The 22500-nt window shown below is 43.7% G+C and overlaps 1 protein-coding gene across 1 annotated transcript in view; it reads right to left on the bottom strand.

Moving 5' to 3' along the window:
* The window catches only part of LOC124044484 (partitioning defective 3 homolog B-like), a 249262-nt gene that overhangs the window by 143853 nt on the left and 82909 nt on the right, over positions 1 to 22500 (bottom strand). The window contains 2 exon segments of the mRNA XM_046364112.1: positions 4356 to 4473; positions 20105 to 20272. Of these exon segments, the coding sequence (XP_046220068.1) occupies positions 4356 to 4473; positions 20105 to 20272 (286 nt within the window).

The following is a 22500-nucleotide window of genomic DNA, read 5'->3' as shown; positions in this document are numbered from 1 at the left end:
CCATCACATCCATATGCGTCTGCTAGAGTGTTTGCAGAGCGGCACAGAAAAGCTGATTGATATAATAATAATAATAATAGATTCAATATATATATATATATATATTAATAAGATAAGATATAAGATATTAATATCCCTGCTTTGACACACACTTGGATTGTACAATATTTGGCCATTCCAATAAAATAAACTCTTCAAGCTCAGCGAACTTGGTTGTTGATCATTGCTAGACAGCCATTTTCAAGTCTTTCCATAGATCTTCATGTTAAAACTGTAACTAGCCCACTCATGAACATTCACTGTCTTCTTGGTAACCAACTCCAGTGTAGATTTGGCCTTGTGTTTTAGGTTATTGTCCTGCTGAAAGGTGAATTTGTCTCCCAGTGTCTGTTGGAAAGCAGACTGAACCAGGTTGTCCTCTGGGAGTTTGTCTGGTGGAAAGCAGACTGAACCAGGTTGTCCTCTAGGAGTTTGTCTGGTGGAAAGCAGACTGAACCAGGTTGTCCTCTAGGAGTTTGACTGGTGGAAAGCAGACTGAACCAGGTTGTCCTCTATGAGTTTGACTGGTGGAAAGCAGACTGAACCAGGTTGTCCTCTGGGAGTTTGACTGTGCTTCTAGCTGTATTCTGTTTCTTTTTATAGAGAGAAAAAGACACATAGTTCTTGCCGATGACGAGCATACCCATAACATGATGCAGCCACCACTAAACTTGAAAACATGAAGTGGTACTCAGTGATGTGTTGGATTTGCCCCAAACATAACACTTTGTATTCAACTGAAAAAGTTATTTAGTGCCTTATTGCAAACACGATGCACATTTTGGAATATTGATTCTTCTGTACAGTTCTTCTTTCTAGTGGTTAGATTGTAGAGGTGGCAGGTAGCCTAGTGGTTAGAGCGTTGGACTAGTAATCGAAAGGTTGCAAGTTCGAATCCCCGAGCTGACAAGGTACAAATCTGTCGTTCTGCCCCTGAACAGGCAGTTAACCCACTGTTCCCAGGCCGTCATTGAAAATAAGAATTTGTTCTTAACTGACTTGCCTGGTTAAATAAAGGTAAAATAACAATAACCTACAATGTTGTTGATCCAGATTCAATTTGACTTGACCAACCAGATTCAATTTGACTTGGCCAACCAGATTCAATTTGACTTGACCAACCAGATTCAATTTGACATGGCCAACCAGATTCAATTTGACATGGCCAACCAGATTCAATTTGACTTGGCCAACCAGATTCAATTTGACTTGGCCAACCAGATTCAATTTGACTTGGCCAACCAGATTCAATTTGACTTGACCAACCAGATTCAATTTGACATGGCCAACCAGATTCAATTTGACATGGCCAACCAGATTCCATTTGACATGGCCTACAAAAACAATAACAATGTCTAACACAAGCAGCCTTCCTTTGGTTGTTTGATCTTGTAATTAGGACATATGGTTAACAGATATCAGCATATGAAAGATAACTACTTGAATATATTATTCTACATATGCCTGTGTAAAAATGTGTTTAATTGTGACTTGGCTGACTGTGCTGCACCACCCTCTTGGTATTATACATACTGAATGTGGACAACTACATTAGACACTCGGTATGTCTCAGATGGCACCCTATTCCCTACATAGTGCACTACTTTAGACCAGGGCCCCATGGGCCCTACTCAAAAAGTAGTGCACTATATAGAGAATAGGGTGCCATTTCAGACAGAGACAGAGAGAGAGACAGAGACAGAGAGACAGAGAGACAGAGAGAGAGACAGAGAGAGGGACAGAGACAGAGAGAGAGACAGAGACAGACAGAGAGAGCGAGAGAGACAGAGACAGAGAGAGAGACAGAGACAGAGAGAGAGAGAGACAAAGATAGAGACAGAGAGAGAGAGACACAGACAGAGAGACAGAGAGAGAGACAAAGAGAGAGACAGAGAGAGAGAGACACAGACAGAGAGACAGAGAGAGAGACAAAGAGAGAGACAGAGAGAGAGAGACACAGACAGAGAGACAGAGAGAGAGACAAAGAGAGAGACAGAGAGAGAGAGACCCAACCAAATCATGAGAAAACCAAAAGATAATTACTTGACACATTGGAAAGAATTAACAAAAACACACAGATTATCTACCTCACTTGCTTTGGCAATGTTAGCACATGTTTTCCATGCCAATAAAGCCCTTGAATTGAATTGAATTGAATTGAATTGAATTGAATTGACAGAGAGTCAGAGAAAGACAGAGACAAAGAGAGAGAGACAGAGAGAGAGACAGGCTGGTTGGTGCTCTGAATCAACATGATGTTGTGTTGTCTGGCTGGTTGGTGCTCTGAATCAACATGATGTTGTGTTGTCTGGCTGGTTGGTGCTCTGAATAAACATGTGAACTACTGCTCGGTAAAGTAGTTACTGTAGCTAGGTGAAGGTAGCTAGGTGTTGTAGCTAGGTAGGGTAGCTAGGTAAGGAAGCTAGGTATTGTAGCAAGGTAAATGTAGCTAGGAAAGGTAGCTAGGTAAAGGTAGCTAGGTAAATGTAGCAAGGTAGGGTAGCTAGTAGCTAGGTATTGTAGCTAGGTATTGTAGCTAGGTAAGGTAGCTAGGTAAAGGTAGCTAAGTATTGTAGCTAGGAAAGGTAGCTAGGTATTGTAGCTAGGTCTTGTAGCTTGGTATTGTAGCTAAGTATTGTAGCTAGGTATTGTAGCTAGGTAAGGTAGCTAGGTAGAGTAGCTAGGTAGGGTAGCTAGGTCTGGTAGCTAGGTAAGGTAGCTAGGTATTGTAGCTAGGTATTGTAGCTAGGTATTGTAGCTACGTAGGGTAGCTAGGTGTTGTAGCTAGGTAGGTAGCTAGGTAAGGTAGCTAGGTATGTAGCTAGGTAAGGTAGCTAGGTAATATGTAGCTAGGTAAGGTAGCTAGGTACATGTAGCTAGGTATTGTAGCTAGGTGTTGTTGCTAGGTAAGGTAGCTAGGTAAAGGTAGCTAGGTAAAGGTAGCTAGGTAAAGGTAGCTAGGTAAGGTAGCTAGGTAAGGTAGCTAAGTATTGTAGCTAGGTATTGTAGCTAGGTAAGGTAGCTAGGACAGGTAGCTAGGCAGGGTAGCTAGGTGAAGGTAGCTAGGTAAGGTAGCTAGGTATGGTAGCTAGGTAAATGTAGCTAGGTATTGTAGCTAGGTATTGTTGCTAGGTGAAGGTAGCTAGGTTAATGTAGATAGGTAAGGTAGCTAGGTATTGTAGCTAGGTAAATGTAGCTAGGAAAAGTAGCAAGGTATTGTAGCTAGGTAGGGTAGCTAGGTGTTGTTGCTAGGTAAGGTAGCTAGGTAAAGGTAGCTAGGTATGTAGCTAGGTAAGGTAGCTAGGTAAGGTAGCTAGGTATTGTAGCTAGGTATTGTAGCTAGGTAAGGTAGCTAGGTCAGGTAGCTAGGCAGGGTAGCTAGGTAAGGTAGCTAGGTAGGTAGCTAGGTATGGTAGCTAGGTAAATGTAGCTAGGAAAAGTAGCTAGGTATTGTAGCTAGGTAGGGTAGCTAGGTGTTGTTGCTAGGTGAAGGTAGCTAGGTTAATGTAGCTAGGTAAGGTAGCTAGGTGCTCCTTCTGTAGCTCAGTTGGTAGAGCTAGGTATTGTAGCTAGGTGTTGTAGCTAGGTAAGGTAGCTAGGTAAGGTAGCTAAGTAGGGTAGCTAGGTCTGGTAGCTAGGTATTGTAGCTAGGTATTGTAGCTAGGTAAGGTAGCTAGGTAAATGTAGCTAAGTATTGTAGCTAGGTATTGTAGCTAGGTAGGGTAGCAAGGTCAGGTAGCTAGGCAGGGTAGCTAGGTGAAGGTAGCTAGATAAGGTAGCTAGGTAAGGTAGCTAAGTAGGGTAGCTAGGTCTGGTAGCTAGGTAAATGTAGCTAGGTAAGGAAGCTAGGTAAGGAAGCTAGGTATTGTAGCTAGGTAAAGGTAGCTAGGTATTGTAGCTAGGTGAAGGTAGCTAGGTATTGTAGCTAGGTATGGTAGCTAGGTATGGTAGCTAGGTATTGTAGCTAGGTAAATGTAGCTAGGAAAGGTAGCTAGTTATTGTAGCTAGGTAAGGTAGCTAGGTATTGTAGCTAGTTATTGTAGCTAGGTAAGGTAGCTAGGTATTGTAGCTAGGTATGGTAGCTAGGCAAGGAAGCTAGGTATTGTAGCTATATATAACTAATGTAAAGGTGAAAGACGAAGAAGAGGGATAAAATGCTGACAGTAGCACAGAGTCAGATATACATTAGACATGCTAACATGTACATGCTATGTGCTAGCATGCTAACCAGCACAGTGTCAGATATACAGTAAACATGCTAACATGTACATGCTATGTGCTAGCACGCTAAGTAGCACAGGCATGTGCTAACTCACCATTAGATCTCTCATAGACGACGTTGTTGACCACAGGCAGCTGGGCTGAGTTGTTAGCTGATCTGGCTGGGCAGCTGACAGAGGCATCAAAAGACTGGTTCGAAGGGACAAATGGATCCTGTCAGAGAGAGGAATCATACTGCCACGATTAACATCATGACGAGATGGAGATAGAGCGTCACACCGTATTTCAAATCAGGGTCATGAGAATGTGATATGACAGAAATATATATATATATATATGTGTTTTAAACTCTCCAGCAACAACATTAACAAAGCCGGTGAGTTTTCTGACCAAACTAAGAGACCAGATCTATACAGGAGAAAAATCCTAAACCGTTAAACCATTCTAAAATATACACCTTTCTTCCAGACTCAAAAGGTCTGGACAAACGACTAGTGTGTTATTGTGGTCACACGTTCACTGTACTGTTCTGTTCACTGAGATGGGTTAACTAGAGGACAACTCTACCCTACTGATGTTAACTAGAGGACAACTCTACTGTACTGATGTTAACTAGAGGACAACTCTACCCTACTGATGTTAACTAGAGGACAACTCTACCCTACTGATGTTAACTAGAGGACAACTCTACTCTACTGATGTTAACTAGAGGACAACTCTACTCTACTGTACTGATGTTAACTAGAGGACAACTCTACTCTACTCTACTGATGTTAACTAGAGGACAACTCTACTGTACTGATGTTAACTAGAGGACAACTCTACTGTACTGATGTTAACTAGAGGACAACTCTACCCTACTGATGTTAACTAGAGGACAACTCTACTCTACTGATGTTAACTAGAGGACAACTCTACTCTACTGATGTTAACTAGAGGACAACTCTACCCTACTGATGTTAACTAGAGGACAACTCTACCCTACTGATGTTAACTAGAGGACAACTCTACCCTACTGATGTTAACTAGAGGACAACTCTACTGTACTGATGTTAACTAGAGGACAACTCTACCCTACTGATGTTAACTAGAGGACAACTCTACCCTACTGATGTTAACTAGAGGACAACTCTACCCTACTGATGTTAACTAGAGGACAACTCTACCCTACTGATGTTAACTAGAGGACAACTCTACTGTACTGATGTTAACTAGAGGACAACTCTACTGTACTGATGTTAACTAGAGGACAACTCTACTCTACTCTACTGATGTTAACTAGAGGACAACTCTACTCTACTGATGTTAACTAGAGGACAACTCTACTGTACTGATGTTAACTAGAGGACAACTCTACTGTACTGATGTTAACTAGAGGACAACTCTACTCTACTGATGTTAACTAGAGGACAACTCTACTCTACTGATGTTAACTAGAGGACAACTCTACTCTACTGATGTTAACTAGAGGACAACTCTACCCTACTGATGTTAACTAGAGGACAACTCTACCCTACTGATGTTAACTAGAGGACAACTCTACCCTACTGATGTTAACTAGAGGACAACTCTACCCTACTGATGTTAACTAGAGGACAACTCTACCCTACTGATGTTAACTAGAGGACCAACTCTACCCTACTGATGTTAACTAGAGGACAACTCTACCCTACTGTACTGATGTTAACTAGAGGACAACTCTACTCTACTGATGTTAACTAGAGGACAACTCTACTCTACTGATGTTAACTAGAGGACAACTCTACCCTACTGATGTTAACTAGAGGACAACTCTACTCTACTGATGTTAACTAGAGGACAACTCTACTCTACTGATGTTAACTAGAGGACAACTCTACCCTACTGATGTTAACTAGAGGACAACTCTACTCTACTGATGTTAACTAGAGGACAACTCTACTGTACTGATGTTAACTAGAGGACAACTCTACTGTACGGATGTTAACTAGAGGACAACTCTACTCTACTGATGTTAACTAGAGGACAACTCTACTGTACTGATGTTAACTAGAGGACAACTCTACTGTACGGATGTTAACTAGAGGACAACTCTACTCTACTGATGTTAACTAGAGGACAACTCTACTCTACTGATGTTAACTAGAGGACAACTCTACTGTACTGATGTTAACTAGAGGACAACTCTACTGTACTGATGTTAACTAGAGGACAACTCTACTGTACTGATGTTAACTAGAGGACAACTCTACCCTACTGATGTTAACTAGAGGACAACTCTACACTACTGATGTTAACTAGAGGACAACTCTACTCTACTGATGTTAACTAGAGGACAACTCTACTCTACTGATGTTAACTAGAGGACAACTCTACTCTACTGATGTTAACTAGAGGACAACTCTACTCTACTCTACTGATGTTAACTAGAGGACAACTCTACTGTACTGATGTTAACTAGAGGACAACCCTACTGATGTTAACTAGAGGACAACTCTACTCTACTGATGTTAACTAGAGGACAACTCTACTCTACTGATGTTAACTAGAGGACAACTCTACTCTACTGATGTTAACTAGAGGACAACTCTACTCTACTGATGTTAACTAGAGGACAACTCTACCCTACTGATGTTAACTAGAGGACAACTCTACCCTACTGATGTTAACTAGAGGACAACTCTACCCTACTGATGTTAACTAGAGGACAACTCTACTCTACTCTACTGATGTTAACTAGAGGACAACTCTACTGTACTGATGTTAACTAGAGGACAACTCTACACTACTGATGTTAACTAGAGGACAACTCTACTCTACTGATGTTAACTAGAGGACAACTCTACTCTACTGTACTGATGTTAACTAGAGGACAACTCTACTGTACTGATGTTAACTAGAGGACAACTCTACCCTACTGATGTTAACTAGAGGACAACTCTACTCTACTGATGTTAACTAGAGGACAACTCTACCCTACTGATGTTAACTAGAGGACAACTCTACCCTACTGATGTTAACTAGAGGACAACTCTACTCTACTGATGTTAACTAGAGGACAACTCTACCCTACTGATGTTAACTAGAGGACAACTCTACTCTACTGATGTTAACTAGAGGACAACTCTACTGTACTGATGTTAACTAGAGGACAACTCTACTCTACTGATGTTAACTAGAGGACAACTCTACTGTACTGATGTTAACTAGAGGACAACTCTACCCTACTGATGTTAACTAGAGGACAACTCTACACTACTGATGTTAACTAGAGGACAACTCTACTCTACTGATGTTAACTAGAGGACAACTCTACTGTACTGATGTTAACTAGAGGACAACTCTACTGTACTGATGTTAACTAGAGGACAACTCTACTGTACTGATGTTAACTAGAGGACAACTCTACTCTACTCTACTGATGTTAACTAGAGGACAACTCTACTCTACTGATGTTAACTAGAGGACAACTCTACTGTACTGATGTTAACTAGAGGACAACTCTACTGTACTGATGTTAACTAGAGGACAACTCTACTCTACTGATGTTAACTAGAGGACAACTCTACTCTACTGATGTTAACTAGAGGACAACTCTACTCTACTGATGTTAACTAGAGGACAACTCTACCCTACTGATGTTAACTAGAGGACAACTCTACCCTACTGATGTTAACTAGAGGACAACTCTACCCTACTGATGTTAACTAGAGGACAACTCTACCCTACTGATGTTAACTAGAGGACAACTCTACCCTACTGATGTTAACTAGAGGACCAACTCTACCCTACTGATGTTAACTAGAGGACAACTCTACCCTACTGTACTGATGTTAACTAGAGGACAACTCTACTCTACTGATGTTAACTAGAGGACAACTCTACTCTACTGATGTTAACTAGAGGACAACTCTACCCTACTGATGTTAACTAGAGGACAACTCTACTCTACTGATGTTAACTAGAGGACAACTCTACTCTACTGATGTTAACTAGAGGACAACTCTACCCTACTGATGTTAACTAGAGGACAACTCTACTCTACTGATGTTAACTAGAGGACAACTCTACTGTACTGATGTTAACTAGAGGACAACTCTACTGTACGGATGTTAACTAGAGGACAACTCTACTCTACTGATGTTAACTAGAGGACAACTCTACTGTACTGATGTTAACTAGAGGACAACTCTACTGTACGGATGTTAACTAGAGGACAACTCTACTCTACTGATGTTAACTAGAGGACAACTCTACTCTACTGATGTTAACTAGAGGACAACTCTACTGTACTGATGTTAACTAGAGGACAACTCTACTGTACTGATGTTAACTAGAGGACAACTCTACTGTACTGATGTTAACTAGAGGACAACTCTACCCTACTGATGTTAACTAGAGGACAACTCTACACTACTGATGTTAACTAGAGGACAACTCTACTCTACTGATGTTAACTAGAGGACAACTCTACTCTACTGATGTTAACTAGAGGACAACTCTACTCTACTGATGTTAACTAGAGGACAACTCTACTCTACTCTACTGATGTTAACTAGAGGACAACTCTACTGTACTGATGTTAACTAGAGGACAACCCTACTGATGTTAACTAGAGGACAACTCTACTCTACTGATGTTAACTAGAGGACAACTCTACTCTACTGATGTTAACTAGAGGACAACTCTACTCTACTGATGTTAACTAGAGGACAACTCTACTCTACTGATGTTAACTAGAGGACAACTCTACCCTACTGATGTTAACTAGAGGACAACTCTACTCTACTCTACTGATGTTAACTAGAGGACAACTCTACTCTACTCTACTGATGTTAACTAGAGGACAACTCTACTGTACTGATGTTAACTAGAGGACAACTCTACACTACTGATGTTAACTAGAGGACAACTCTACTCTACTGATGTTAACTAGAGGACAACTCTACTCTACTGTACTGATGTTAACTAGAGGACAACTCTACTGTACTGATGTTAACTAGAGGACAACTCTACCCTACTGATGTTAACTAGAGGACAACTCTACTCTACTGATGTTAACTAGAGGACAACTCTACCCTACTGATGTTAACTAGAGGACAACTCTACCCTACTGATGTTAACTAGAGGACAACTCTACTCTACTGATGTTAACTAGAGGACAACTCTACTCTACTGATGTTAACTAGAGGACAACTCTACTGTACTGATGTTAACTAGAGGACAACTCTACTCTACTGATGTTAACTAGAGGACAACTCTACTGTACTGATGTTAACTAGAGGACAACTCTACCCTACTGATGTTAACTAGAGGACAACTCTACACTACTGATGTTAACTAGAGGACAACTCTACTCTACTGATGTTAACTAGAGGACAACTCTACTCTACTGATGTTAACTAGAGGACAACTCTACTCTACTGATGTTAACTAGAGGACAACTCTACTCTACTGATGTTAACTAGAGGACAACTATACTGTACTGATGTTAACTAGAGGACAACCCTACTGATGTTAACTAGAGGACAACTCTACTCTACTGATGTTAACTAGAGGACAACTCTACTCTACTGATGTTAACTAGAGGACAACTCTACTCTACTGATGTTAACTAGAGGACAACTCTACTCTACTGATGTTAACTAGAGGACAACTCTACTCTACTGATGTTAACTAGAGGACAACTCTACTCTACTCTACTGATGTTAACTAGAGGACAACTCTACTCTACTACTGATGTTAACTAGAGGACAACTCTACTGTACTGATGTTAACTAGAGGACAACTCTACTCTACTGATGTTAACTAGAGGACAACTCTACTCTACTGATGTTAACTAGAGGACAACTCTACTCTACTGTACTGATGTTAACTAGAGGACAACTCTACTCTACTGATGTTAACTAGAGGACAACTCTACTCTACTGATGTTAACTAGAGGACAACTCTACTCTACTGATGTTAACTAGAGGACAACTCTACCCTACTGATGTTAACTAGAGGACAACTCTACCCTACTGATGTTAACTAGAGGACAACTCTACTCTACTGATGTTAACTAGAGGACAACTCTACCCTACTGATGTTAACTAGAGGACAACTCTACTCTACTGATGTTAACTAGAGGACAACTCTACTGTACTGATGTTAACTAGAGGACAACTCTACCCTACTGATGTTAACTAGAGGACAACTCTACCCTACTGATGTTAACTAGAGGACAACTCTACCCTACTGATGTTAACTAGAGGACAACTCTACTCTATTGATGTTAACTAGAGGACAACTCTACTCTACTGATGTTAACTAGAGGACAACTCTACTCTACTGATGTTAACTAGAGGACAACTCTACTCTACCCTACTGATGTTAACTAGAGGAATCTTACTCGGCACATGCAAAAAACGTGAAATGCTTATGAATCCGTCCAAACAATACAGAGTTAAAACATATTAGAGAAAATAACACAAGAGTCAGTGCAGATAGAGTCAGTGCAGATAGAGTCAGTGTAGATAGAGTCAGTGTAGAATGGGTCAGTGCAGATAGAGTCAGTTCAGATAGAGTCAGTGCAGATAGAGACAGTGTAGATAGAGTCAGTGCAGATAGAGTCAGTTCAGATAGAGTCAGTGTAGATAGAGTCAGTGTAGAATGGGTCAGTGCAGATAGAGTCAGTTCAGATAGAGTCAGTGCAGATAGAGTCAGTGTAGATAGAGTCAGTGCAGATAGAGTCAGTGTAGAATGGGTCAGTGCAGATAGAGTCAGTGTAGATAGAGTCAGTGTAGATAGAGTCAGTGTAGATAGAGTCAGTGCAGATAGAGTCAGTGCAGATAGAGTCAGTGCAGATAGAGTCAGTGCAGATAGAGTCAACTCTACTCTACTGATAGAGTCAGTGTAGATATAGTCAGTGTAGATAGAGTCAGTGCAGATAGAGTCAGTGCAGATAGAGTCAGTGTAGATAGAGTCAGTGCAGATAGAGTCAGTGTAGATAGAGTCAGTGTAGATAGAGTCAGTGCAGATAGAGTCAGTGCAGATAGAGTCAGTGCAGATAGAGTCAGTGCAGATAGAGTCAGTGCAGATAGAGTCAGTGCAGATAGAGTCAGTGCAGATAGAGTCAGTGCAGATAGAGTCAGATAGAGTCAGTGCAGATAGAGTCAGTGTAGATAGAGTCAGTGCAGATAGAGTCAGTGCAGATAGAGTCAGTGTAGATAGAGTCAGTGCAGATAGAGTCAGTGTAGATAGAGTCAGTGCAGATAGAGTCAGTGCAGATAGAGTCAGTGCAGATAGAGTCAGTGCAGATAGAGTCAGGACAGATAGAGTCAGTGCAGATAGAGTCAGTGCAGATAGAGTCAGTGTAGATAGAGTCAGTGCAGATAGAGTCAGTGCAGATAGAGTCACTGAATATATAGTCAGTGCAGATAGAGTCAGTGCAGATATAGTCAGTGTAGATAGAGTCAGTGCAGATAGAGTCAGTGTAGAATAGGTCAGTGCAGATAGAGTCAGTGTAGATAGAGTCAGTGTAGATAGAGTCAGTGCATATATAGTCAGTGCAGATAGAGTCAGTGTAGAATAGGTCAGTGCAGATAGAGTCAGTGCAGATAGAGTCAGTGTAGATAGAGTCAGTGCAGATAGAGTCAGTGCAGATAGAGTCAGTGTAGAATGGGTCAGTGCAGATAGAGTCAGTGCAGATAGAGTCAGTGCAGATAGAGTCAGTGCAGATAGAGTCAGTGCATATAGAGTCAGTGCAGATATAGTCAGTGCAGATTAGTCAGATAGAGTCACTGAATATATAGTCAGTGCAGATAGAGTCAGTGCAGATAGAGTCAGTGTAGATAGAGTCAGTGCAGATAGAGTCAGTGTAGAATAGGTCAGTGCAGATAGAGTCAGTGTAGATAGAGTCAGTGTAGATAGAGTCAGTGCAGATAGAGTCAGTGCAGATAGAGTCAGTGCATATAGAGTCAGTGCAGATAGAGCCAGTGTAGAATAGGTCAGTGCAGATAGAGTCAGTGCAGATAGAGTCAGTGTAGATAGAGTCAGTGCAGATAGAGTCAGTGCAGATAGAGAATCAGTGCAGATAGAGTCAGTGCAGATAGAGTCAGTGCAGATAGAGTCAGTGCAGATAGTGCATATAGAGTCAGTGCAGATATAGTCAGTGCAGATTAGTCAGATCAGTGCAGATAGAGTCAGTGCAGATAGTCAGTGCAGATAGAGTCAGTGCAGATAGAGTCAGTGCATATATAGTCAGTGCAGATTAGTCAGATAGAGTCAGTGCAGATAGAGTCAGTGCAGATAGAGTCAGTGCAGATAGAGTCAGATAGAGTCAGTGTAGATAGAGTCAGTGTAGATAGAGTCAGTGTAGATAGAGTCAGTGCAGATAGAGTCAGTGTAGATAGAGTCAGTGCAGATAGAGTCAGTGTAGATAGAGTCAGTGTAGATAGAGTCAGTGCAGATAGAGTCAGTGTAGATAGAGTCAGTGCAGATAGAGTCAGTGTAGATATCCTAGGTAACCATTCATGAACTATTCAGCAGTCTTATGCCTTGAGGGTAGAAAATGTTGTCTCGGTGCATGCTGGTCCGAGAGCTTCAACACAGTTTTCCTGTGAACAGGCTTGGTTGGCTGGAGTACATTGGCAATTTGATGGGCCTTCCTCTGACGAAACCTGATGTAGAGGGTCTGGATGGCACTGGGCTGTTCACATCTCCTTCTGTAACACTTTGCGGTCGAGGCTTATTCACCACACCAGGGGGTGATGCAGGCAGCCGAGACGCTCTCGACGGTGCAGCTGTAGAACTCTTTGGTAAACCTTTTCAGACTCCTGAGGGGGGTTGAGGAGCTGTTGTGTGCTCTTCACAGTGGGTGTGTGTGGAACTTGAACCACTGTAGCCCGGTTGATGTGGATGGTGGGTGTTCTTGCCCCCCCCCCCCCCCCCCGTAGTTCACGATCAGCTCCTTGGTCTTACTGACGTTGAGGGAGAGGCCGTTGTCATGGCATCGCACTGCCAAGTCTCTGACCTCCTCCCTGTAGGATCATCGCCGTCGGTGATCAGGCCTACTTTGCGAGTCGCGCGTTTCCATGCAGTCGTGGGTTGAAAGGGAGTACAATAGGAGAGTAAGCACACACCCTGGAGTTACCTCAACACCTGGGGCCGACCCGGCAGGAAGCCCAGGATCCAGTCGCAGAGGGAGGTGTCCAGTCGAGGGCTGACGCCATTTAGTTGACTGGTCGATTGTTTGGTTGATAGGCAGTCGACCGAGATGTTTTTAGTTGACTGGTCGATTGTTTGGTTGATAGTCAGTCGACCGAGATGTTTTTAGTCGACTGGTCGATTGTTTGGTTGATAGGATGTCGACTGAGATGTTTTTAGTTGACTGGTCGATTGTTTGGTTGATAGGCTGTCGACCGAGATGTTTTTAGTTGACTGGTCCATTGTTTGGTTGATAGGCAGTCGACTGAGATGTTTTTAGTCGAGCAGTGGCAAATATGTCAAAATAATATATGGCACACGACACCTGTCTGATTCACACCTGTCTGATTCACACCTGTCTGATTCACACCTGTCTGATTCACACCTGTCTGATTCACACCTGTCTGATTCACACCTGTCTGATTCACACCTGTCTGATTCACACCTGTCTGATTCACACCAGTCTGATTCACAGCTGTCTGATTCACACCTGTCTGATTCACACCTGTCTGATTCACACCTGTCTGATTCACACCAGTCTGATTCACAGCTGTCTGATTCACACCTGTCTGATTCACACCTGTCTGATTCACACCTGTCTGATTCACACCTGTCTGATTCACACCTGTCTGATTCACACCTGTCTGATTCACACCTGTCTGATTCACACCTGTCTGATTCACACCTGTCTGATTCACACCTGTCTGATTCACACCTGTCTGATTCACAGCTGTCTGATTCACACCTGTCTGATTCACACCTGTCTGATTCACAGCTGTCTGATTCACACCTGTCTGATTCACACCTGTCTGATTCACACCTGTCTGATTCACAGCTGTCTGATTCACAGCTGTCTGATTCACAGCTGTCTGATTCACAGCTGTCTGATTCACAGCTGTCTGATTCACACCTGTCTGATTCACACCTGTCTGATTCACACCTGTCTGATTCACACCTGTCTGATTCACACCTGTCTGATTCACACCTGTCTGATTCACACCTGTCTGATTCACACCTGTCTGATTCACACCTGTCTGATTCACGCCGGTCTGATTCACACCTGTCTGATTCAAGCCGGTCTGATTCAAGCCGGTCTGATTCAAGCCGGTCTGATTCACAGCTGTCTGATTCACGCATGTCTGATTCACGCCGGCCTGATTCAAGCCGGTCTGATTCACACCTGTCTGATTCACACCTGTCTGATTCACTCCTGTCTGATTCACTCCTGTCTCAGTGGACTAAACCATTATTGAGGCCTGTCTCAGTGTTGTATTCCTGAGAGAGAGACTCAGTGTTGTATTCCTGAGAGAGAGACTCAGTGTTGTATTCCTGAGAGAGACTCAGTGTTGTATTCCTGAGAGAGACTCAGTGTTGTATTCCTGAGACTCAGTGTTGTATTCCTGAGAGAGACTCAGTGTTGTATTCCTGAGACTCAGTGTTATATTCCTGAGAGAGACTCAGTGTTGTATTCCTGAGAGAGACTCGGTGTTGTATTCCTGAGACTCAGTGTTGTATTCCTGAGACTCAGTGTTGTATTCCTGAGAGAGAGACTCAGTGTTGTATTCCTGAGACTCAGTGTTGTATTCCTGAGAGAGAGACTCAGTGTTGTATTCCTGAGAGAGACTCAGTGTTGTATTCCTGAGACTCAGTGTTGTATTCCTGAGAGAGACTCAGTGTTGTATTCCTGAGACTCAGTGTTATATTCCTGAGAGAGACTCAGTGTTGTATTCTTGAGACTCAGTGTTGTATTCCTGAGAGAGACTCAGTGTTGTATTCCTGAGACTCAGTGTTGTATTCCTGAGAGAGAGACTCAGTGTTGTATTCCTGAGAGAGACTCAGTGTTGTATTCCTGAGACTCAGTGTTGTATTCCTGAGAGAGACTCAGTGTTGTATTCCTGAGACTCAGTGTTATATTCCTGAGAGAGACTCAGTGTTGTATTCTTGAGACTCAGTGTTGTATTCCTGAGAGAGACTCAGTGTTGTATTCCTGAGACTCAGTGTTATATTCCTGAGACTCAGTGTTATATTCCTGAGAGAGACTCAGTGTTGTATTCCTGAGACTCAGTGTTGTATTCCTGAGACTCAGTGTTATATTCCTGAGAGAGACTCAGTGTTGTATTCCTGAGAGAGACTCAGTGTTGTATTCCTGAGAGAGACTCAGTGTTGTATTCCTGAGACTCAGTGTTGTATTCCTGAGAGAGACTCAGTGTTGTATTCCTGAGAGAGACTCAGTGTTGTATTCCTGAGAGAGACTCAGTGTTGTATTCCTGAGACTCAGTGTTGTATTCCTGAGACTCGTTGTTGTATTCCTGAGAGAGAGAGACTCAGTGTTGTATTCCTGAGAGAGACTCGGTGTTGTATTCCTGAGAGAGACTCAGTGTTGTATTCCTGAGACTCAGTGTTATATTCTTGAGAGAGACTCAGTGTTGTATTCCTGAGAGAGACTCGGTGTTGTATTCCTGAGACTCAGTGTTGTATTCCTGAGACTCAGTGTTGTATTCCTGAGAGAGAGACTCAGTGTTGTATTCCTGAGACTCAGTGTTGTATTCCTGAGAGAGAGACTCAGTGTTGTATTCCTGAGACTCAGTGTTGTATTCCTGAGAGAGACTCAGTGTTGTATTCCTGAGAGAGACTCAGTGTTGTATTCTTGAGACTCAGTGTTGTATTCCTGAGAGAGACTCAGTGTTGTATTCCTGAGACTCAGTGTTGTATTCCTGAGAGAGAGACTCAGTGTTGTATTCCTGAGAGAGACTCAGTGTTGTATTCCTGAGACTCAGTGTTGTATTCCTGAGAGAGAGACTCAGTGTTGTATTCCTGAGAGAGACTCAGTGTTGTATTCCTGAGACTCAGTGTTGTATTCCTGAGAGAGAGACTCAGTGTTGTATTCCTGAGAGAGACTCAGTGTTGTATTCCTGAGACTCAGTGTTGTATTCCTGAGAGAGACTCGGTGTTGTATTCCTGAGACTCAGTGTTGTATTCCTGAGACTCAGTGTTGTATTCCTGAGAGAGAGACTCAGTGTTGTATTCCTGAGACTCAGTGTTGTATTCCTGAGAGAGACTCAGTGTTGTATTCCTGAGAGAGACTCAGTGTTGTATTCCTGAGACTCAGTGTTGTATTCCTGAGAGAGACTCAGTGTTGTATTCCTGAGACTCAGTGTTGTATTCCTGAGAGAGAGACTCAGTGTTGTATTCCTGAGAGAGACTCAGTGTTGTATTCGTGAGACTCAGTGTTGTATTCCTGAGAGAGAGACTCAGTGTTGTATTCCTGAGAGAGACTCAGTGTTGTATTCCTGAGACTCAGTGTTGTATTCCTGAGAGAGACTCCGTGTTGTATTCCTGAGACTCAGTGTTATATTCCTGAGAGAGAGACTCAGTGTTGTATTCCTGAGACTCAGTGTTATATTCCTGAGACTCAGTGTTATATTCCTGAGAGAGACTCAGTGTTGTATTCCTGAGAGAGACTCAGTGTTGTATTCCTGAGAGAGACTCAGTGTTGTATTCCTGAGACTCAGTGTTGTATTCCTGAGACTCAGTGTTGTATTCCTGAGACTCGTTGTTGTATTCCTGAGAGAGAGAGACTCAGTGTTGTATTCCTGAGAGAGACTCGGTGTTGTATTCCTGAGAGAGACTCAGTGTTGTATTCCTGAGACTCGGTGTTGTATTCCTGAGAGACTAGTCAGACGGAGAAACAGGAGAGGAGATACATTTCTGTGGGGAACGGCCCTAGTCCTCACCCTCCATTCCCCACAGAAATGTACAGAAACTTGCAGGTGTCTTGGTGGAAGAGTGTTGTAACATCTCACAGCAAGAACTATCAAATCTGGTGCAGTCCATGAGGACGAGATGCACTGCAGTACTTAATGCAGCTGGTGGCCACACCAGATACTGACTGTTCCTTTTGATCCCCCCCCCCCCTTTGTTCAGGGACACATTATTCCATTTCTGTTAGTCACATGTCTGAGGAACTTGTTCAGTTTATGTCTCAGTTGTTGAATCTTGTTATGTTCATACAAATGCGTACATGTTAAGTTTGCTGAAAATAAAACGCAGTTAACAGTGAGTTTATAGTCTGAGTTTATATGGATGTGACTCAATAGGTGTGTCATGCCTTGCATGGGAAATATCTATATATTTATATCTATATATTTATATTTATATATTTATCTCCATCCTACCATTAGTCCCGTGATACTTGTAGGGGGGTCGTAGAGCAAAACGGAGAACAGCATCGTGGTTCGTGAGAGTTTCCCCTCTCTATAGATTCAGCATATTCGTTTGTTAGGCCGTTAGGATGCTACAGATGTTTTGGTGAGAAGACAGATTATCGGGACGTGTCCTGGCCTTACCTTAACAACACTGTCCACACGGACTATAGAACAATACATGCATCGTAAAAGGAGAAAATAGCATGATACAGACTCTATACATATTCTATTCCTTGAATCAGTGAATGAAGGTTTATGCTAGAAAAAGATTGCTATAGGTCTATGGATCCCAAGGCTCTGATTAGGCTTTGAGTAGAGCTAACCTCCATGAAGACATGAAGACATCTCTATAGACCATGGTCCACAATAGGCTCTGATTAGACCTAGCCTCCATGAAGACATCTCTATAGACCATGGACCACACTAGGCTCTGAGTAGACCTAGCCTCCATGAAGACATCTCTATAGACCATGGACCACACTAGGCTCTGATTAGACCTAGCCTCCATGAAGACATCTCTATAGACCATGGACCACACTAGGCTCTGAGTAGACCTAGCCTCCATGAAGACATCTCTATAGACCATGGACCTGACACTAGGCTCTGACTAGACCATGGTCCACAATAGGCTCTGATTAGACCTAGCCTCCATGAAGACACTAGGCTCTGAGGACCACACTAGACCTAGCCTCCATGAAGACATCTCTATAGACCATGGACCACACTAGGCTCTGATTAGACCTAGCCTCCATGAAGACATCTCTATAGACCATGGACATCTCTACACTAGGCTCTGAGTAGACCTAGCCTCCATGAAGACATCTCTATAGACCATGGACCACACTAGGCTCTGAGTAGACCTAGCCTCCATGAAGACATCTCTATAGGCCATGGACCACACTAGGCTCTGAGTAGACCTAGCCTCCATGAAGACATCTCTATAGACCATGGACCACACTAGGCTCTGAGTAGACCTAGCCTCCATGAAGACATCTCTATAGACCATGGACCACACTAGGCTCTGAGTAGACCTAACCTCCATCTCTATAGAGCCTCTCACTGCAGACTGTGTCTCATCCAACAATTCACCATGGCAACATCACCGTCTGGCCCAGCTGACAACCAACCATCCACAGAGAAGATCAGAAAGAGAGAAACAGAAAGAGGGAGGGAGAAGTACAGGGAAAGAAAGAGAGATGTCCACCACACAAAGAGGACAATGTCCTCCCGTCACCCCCCTTTCTACCTCCCTCGGGGCCCAGTCGCTGAAATGGCTACCACCCCACCCCAGTCCACCCCAGCCCACCCCACCCCACCCCACCCAGCCCACCCCACCCAGCCCACCCCAACACAGCCCACCCCATCCCACCCCAGCCCACCCCACCCCACCCAGCCCACCCCAACACAGCCCACCCCATCCCACCCCAGCCCACCCCACCCCACCCAGCCCAGCCCAACACAGCCCACCCCACCCCACCCACCCCAACACAGCCCACCCCACCCACCCCACCCCACCCACCCCACCCCACCCCAACCCATCCCACCCCATCCCACCCCACCCCAGCCCACCCCACCCCACCCAGCCCACCCCAACACAGCCCACCCCACCCCACCCACCCCAACACAGCCCACCCCACCCAACCCACCCCACCCCATCCCACCCCACCCCACCCCACCCCAGTCAGTCACACACCATAAAACATAATGACCATGAATGTGTAGTTAATGGGAACAATAAGAGCCAAACAGGGAGGGTCCTACCCGACCCTCTACTGACCCGTGCCCACACATCCCAGTCTGCAATTCCCCACAACGAGTGGCAATAACCATAACATCGGCAGGGGATGTATGGGGGAGGGGGGGGGGCATCACTCTCCAACAAAGCCAGAGCCAGCCCTGAACAGCTGAGCAGTAGGACGAGGAACGCACCGTTGTCCAAACCCACAAACCCACTACATGTCTGTTTAGAACATGTGGAGAGACGTGGTAGAGTCCTAGACTGTACTACCTGGGTGACTGTACTACCTGGGTGACTGTACTACCTGGGTGACTGTACTACCTGGGTGACTGTACTACCTGGGTGACTGTACTACCTGGGTGACTGTACTACCTGGGTACTGTACTACCTGGGTGACAGTACTACCTGGGTGACTGTACTACCTGGGTGACTGTACTACCTGGGTGACAGTACTACCTGGGTGACTGTAGTACCTGGGTGACTGTAGTACCTGGGTGACTGTACTACCTGGGTGACTGTACTACCTGGGTGACAGTACTACCTGGGTGACTGTACTACCTGGGTGACTGTACTACCTGGGTGACTGTAGTCCCTGGGTGACTGTACTAGTAGTCCCTGGGTGACTGTAGTACCTGGGTGACTGTAGTCCCTGGGTGACTGTAGTCCCTGGGTGACTGTACTAGTAGTCCCTGGGTGACTGTAGTACCTGGGTGACTGTACCAGGTATATAACTCACCTCTGATTGGACCAGGGCTCGTAGCACCACCAGCTGTATCGTGCCCCTCAAGTTCCCCTCCATAGACATGGATCTCCTCAGGGTCTCCATGGCTTCATGGTTCGACTTCCCCAGGAGAGACTCTCCGTTCACCGCTATCAGCTGGTCGTTGACACGCAGATGACCGTCCTACAGGAGAGAGACACAATTCATCAGTCAGTCAGTCAGTCAGTCAATCAGTCAGTCAGTCAGTCAGTCAATCAGTCAATCAGTCAAGTCAGTCAATCAGTCAGTCAGTCAGTCAATCAGTCAGTCAGTCAGTCAATCAATCAGTCAGTCAATCAGTCAGTCAGTCAGTCAGTCAGTCAATCAGTCAGTCAGTCAGTCAGTCAATCAGTCAGTCAGTCAATCAGTCAATCAGTCAGTCAGTCAGTCAGTCAGTCAATCAGTCAGTCAGTCAGTCAATCAGTCAGTCAGTCAGTCAGTCAAGTCAGTCAGTCAATCAGTCAGTCAATCAGTCAGTCAGTCAGTCAGTCAATCAGTCAGTCAATCAGTCAGTCAGTCAATCAGTCAGTCAGTCAATCAGTCAGTCAATCAGTCAGTCAGTCAATCAGTCAGTCAGTCAGTCAATCAATCAGTCAGTCAGTCAGTCAGTCAGTCAGTCAATCAGTCAGTCAGTCAGTCAGTCAGTCAGTCAGTCAGTCAATCAATGCTGGTTTCATGTACAGTAAAACACTACAGCTTTTTGAGAAACAGGACAGCAATTCTACAGATATTTTTCTGAGAATTGAAGTGTTTTGGAGGCAAGCTGAGGTGAGGCCGAGGGGACAGGTGTTCCTCCCTGCCGGGCGTCTCTACACTGTGCTGGTGTGTTTAGTGCCATATTCAATCGCTCACTGTCCCAATCTGCTGTCCCCACATGCTGTCCCCACATGCTGTCCCCACATGCTGTCCCCACATGCTTCAAGATGGCTACCATTGTGCCTTCTTGGGTACAGGAACAAAGGTAACTGAAATAAATGACTACCGCCCCGTAGCACTCACTTCCGTCATCATGAAGTACTTTGTAAATAGGTCCACAGACGATGCAATCTCAACCACACTGCACACTGCCCTAACCCATCTGGACAAGAGGAATACATATGTAAGAATGCTGTTCATCGACTACAGCTCGGCATTCAACATCATAGTACCCTCCAAACGCGTCATCAAGCTAGAGACCCTGGGTCTCAACCCCGCCCTGTGCAACTGGGTCCTGGACTTCCTGACGGGCCGCCCCCAGGTGGTGAGGGTAGGAAACAACATCTCCACCCCGCTGATCCTCAACACAGGGGCTCCACAAGGGTGCGTTCTGAGCCCTGTCCTGTACTCCCTGTTCACCCACGACTGCGTGGCCACGCACGCCTCCAACTCAATCATCGAGTTTGCAGACGACACTACAGTGGTAGGCTTGATTACCAACAATGACGAGATGGCCTACAGGGAGGAGGTGAGGGCCCTCGGAGTGTGGTGTCAGGAAAATAACCTCACACTCAACGTCAACAAAACTAAGGAGATGATCGTGGACTTCAGGAACCAGCAGAGCTCATCTCATGTGTATATACTGTATTTAATCTATTACATCTCGCCTATGCCGCTCGGCCATCATCCATATATTTATATGTACATGTACTATTCTACTGTATCTTAGTCTATACATTACTCATATATGTATATACTGTATTCTATACTATTCTACTGTATCTTAGTCTATACATTACTCATATATGTATATACTGTATTCTATACTATTCTACTGTATCTTAGTCTATACATTACTCATCTCATAGGTATATACTGTATTCTATAGTATTCTACTGTATCTTAGTCTATACATTACTCATCTCATATATATATATACTGTATTCTATACTATTCTACTGTATCTTAGTCTATACATTACTCATATATGTATATACTGTATTCTATACTATCCTACTGTATCTTGGTCTATGTATGTCACAGGAAAGCCATAAACATCATCTGCCTACATACAGTCTCAAGTCATTGGCCACTTTAATAAATGGAACACTGTCACTTTAATAAATGGAACACTGTCACTTTAATAAATGGAACCCTGTCACTTTAATAAATGGAACACTGTCACTTTAATAAATGGAACACTGTCACTTTAATAAATGGAACACTGTCACTTTAATAAATTACTCATCACATATATACAGTATTTTATACCATCTACTGCATCTTACCTATCACCCTTGGCCATCGCTCATCCATATATTTATATATTGATATTTATATATATATTTATATACATATTCTCATTCCACCCCTTTACACTTGTGTGTATTAGGTAGTCGTTGGAGAAATGTTAGATTACATGTTAGATATTACTGCATTGTCAGAACTAGAAGCAC

Source organism: Oncorhynchus gorbuscha, linkage group LG09, assembly GCF_021184085.1.
Source record: "Oncorhynchus gorbuscha isolate QuinsamMale2020 ecotype Even-year linkage group LG09, OgorEven_v1.0, whole genome shotgun sequence".
In the NCBI taxonomy this organism is placed as follows: Eukaryota; Metazoa; Chordata; class Actinopteri; order Salmoniformes; family Salmonidae; genus Oncorhynchus; species Oncorhynchus gorbuscha.
Note: the sequence above shows the minus strand (reverse complement) of the source record. Positions and strands in the feature narration are given on the sequence as shown.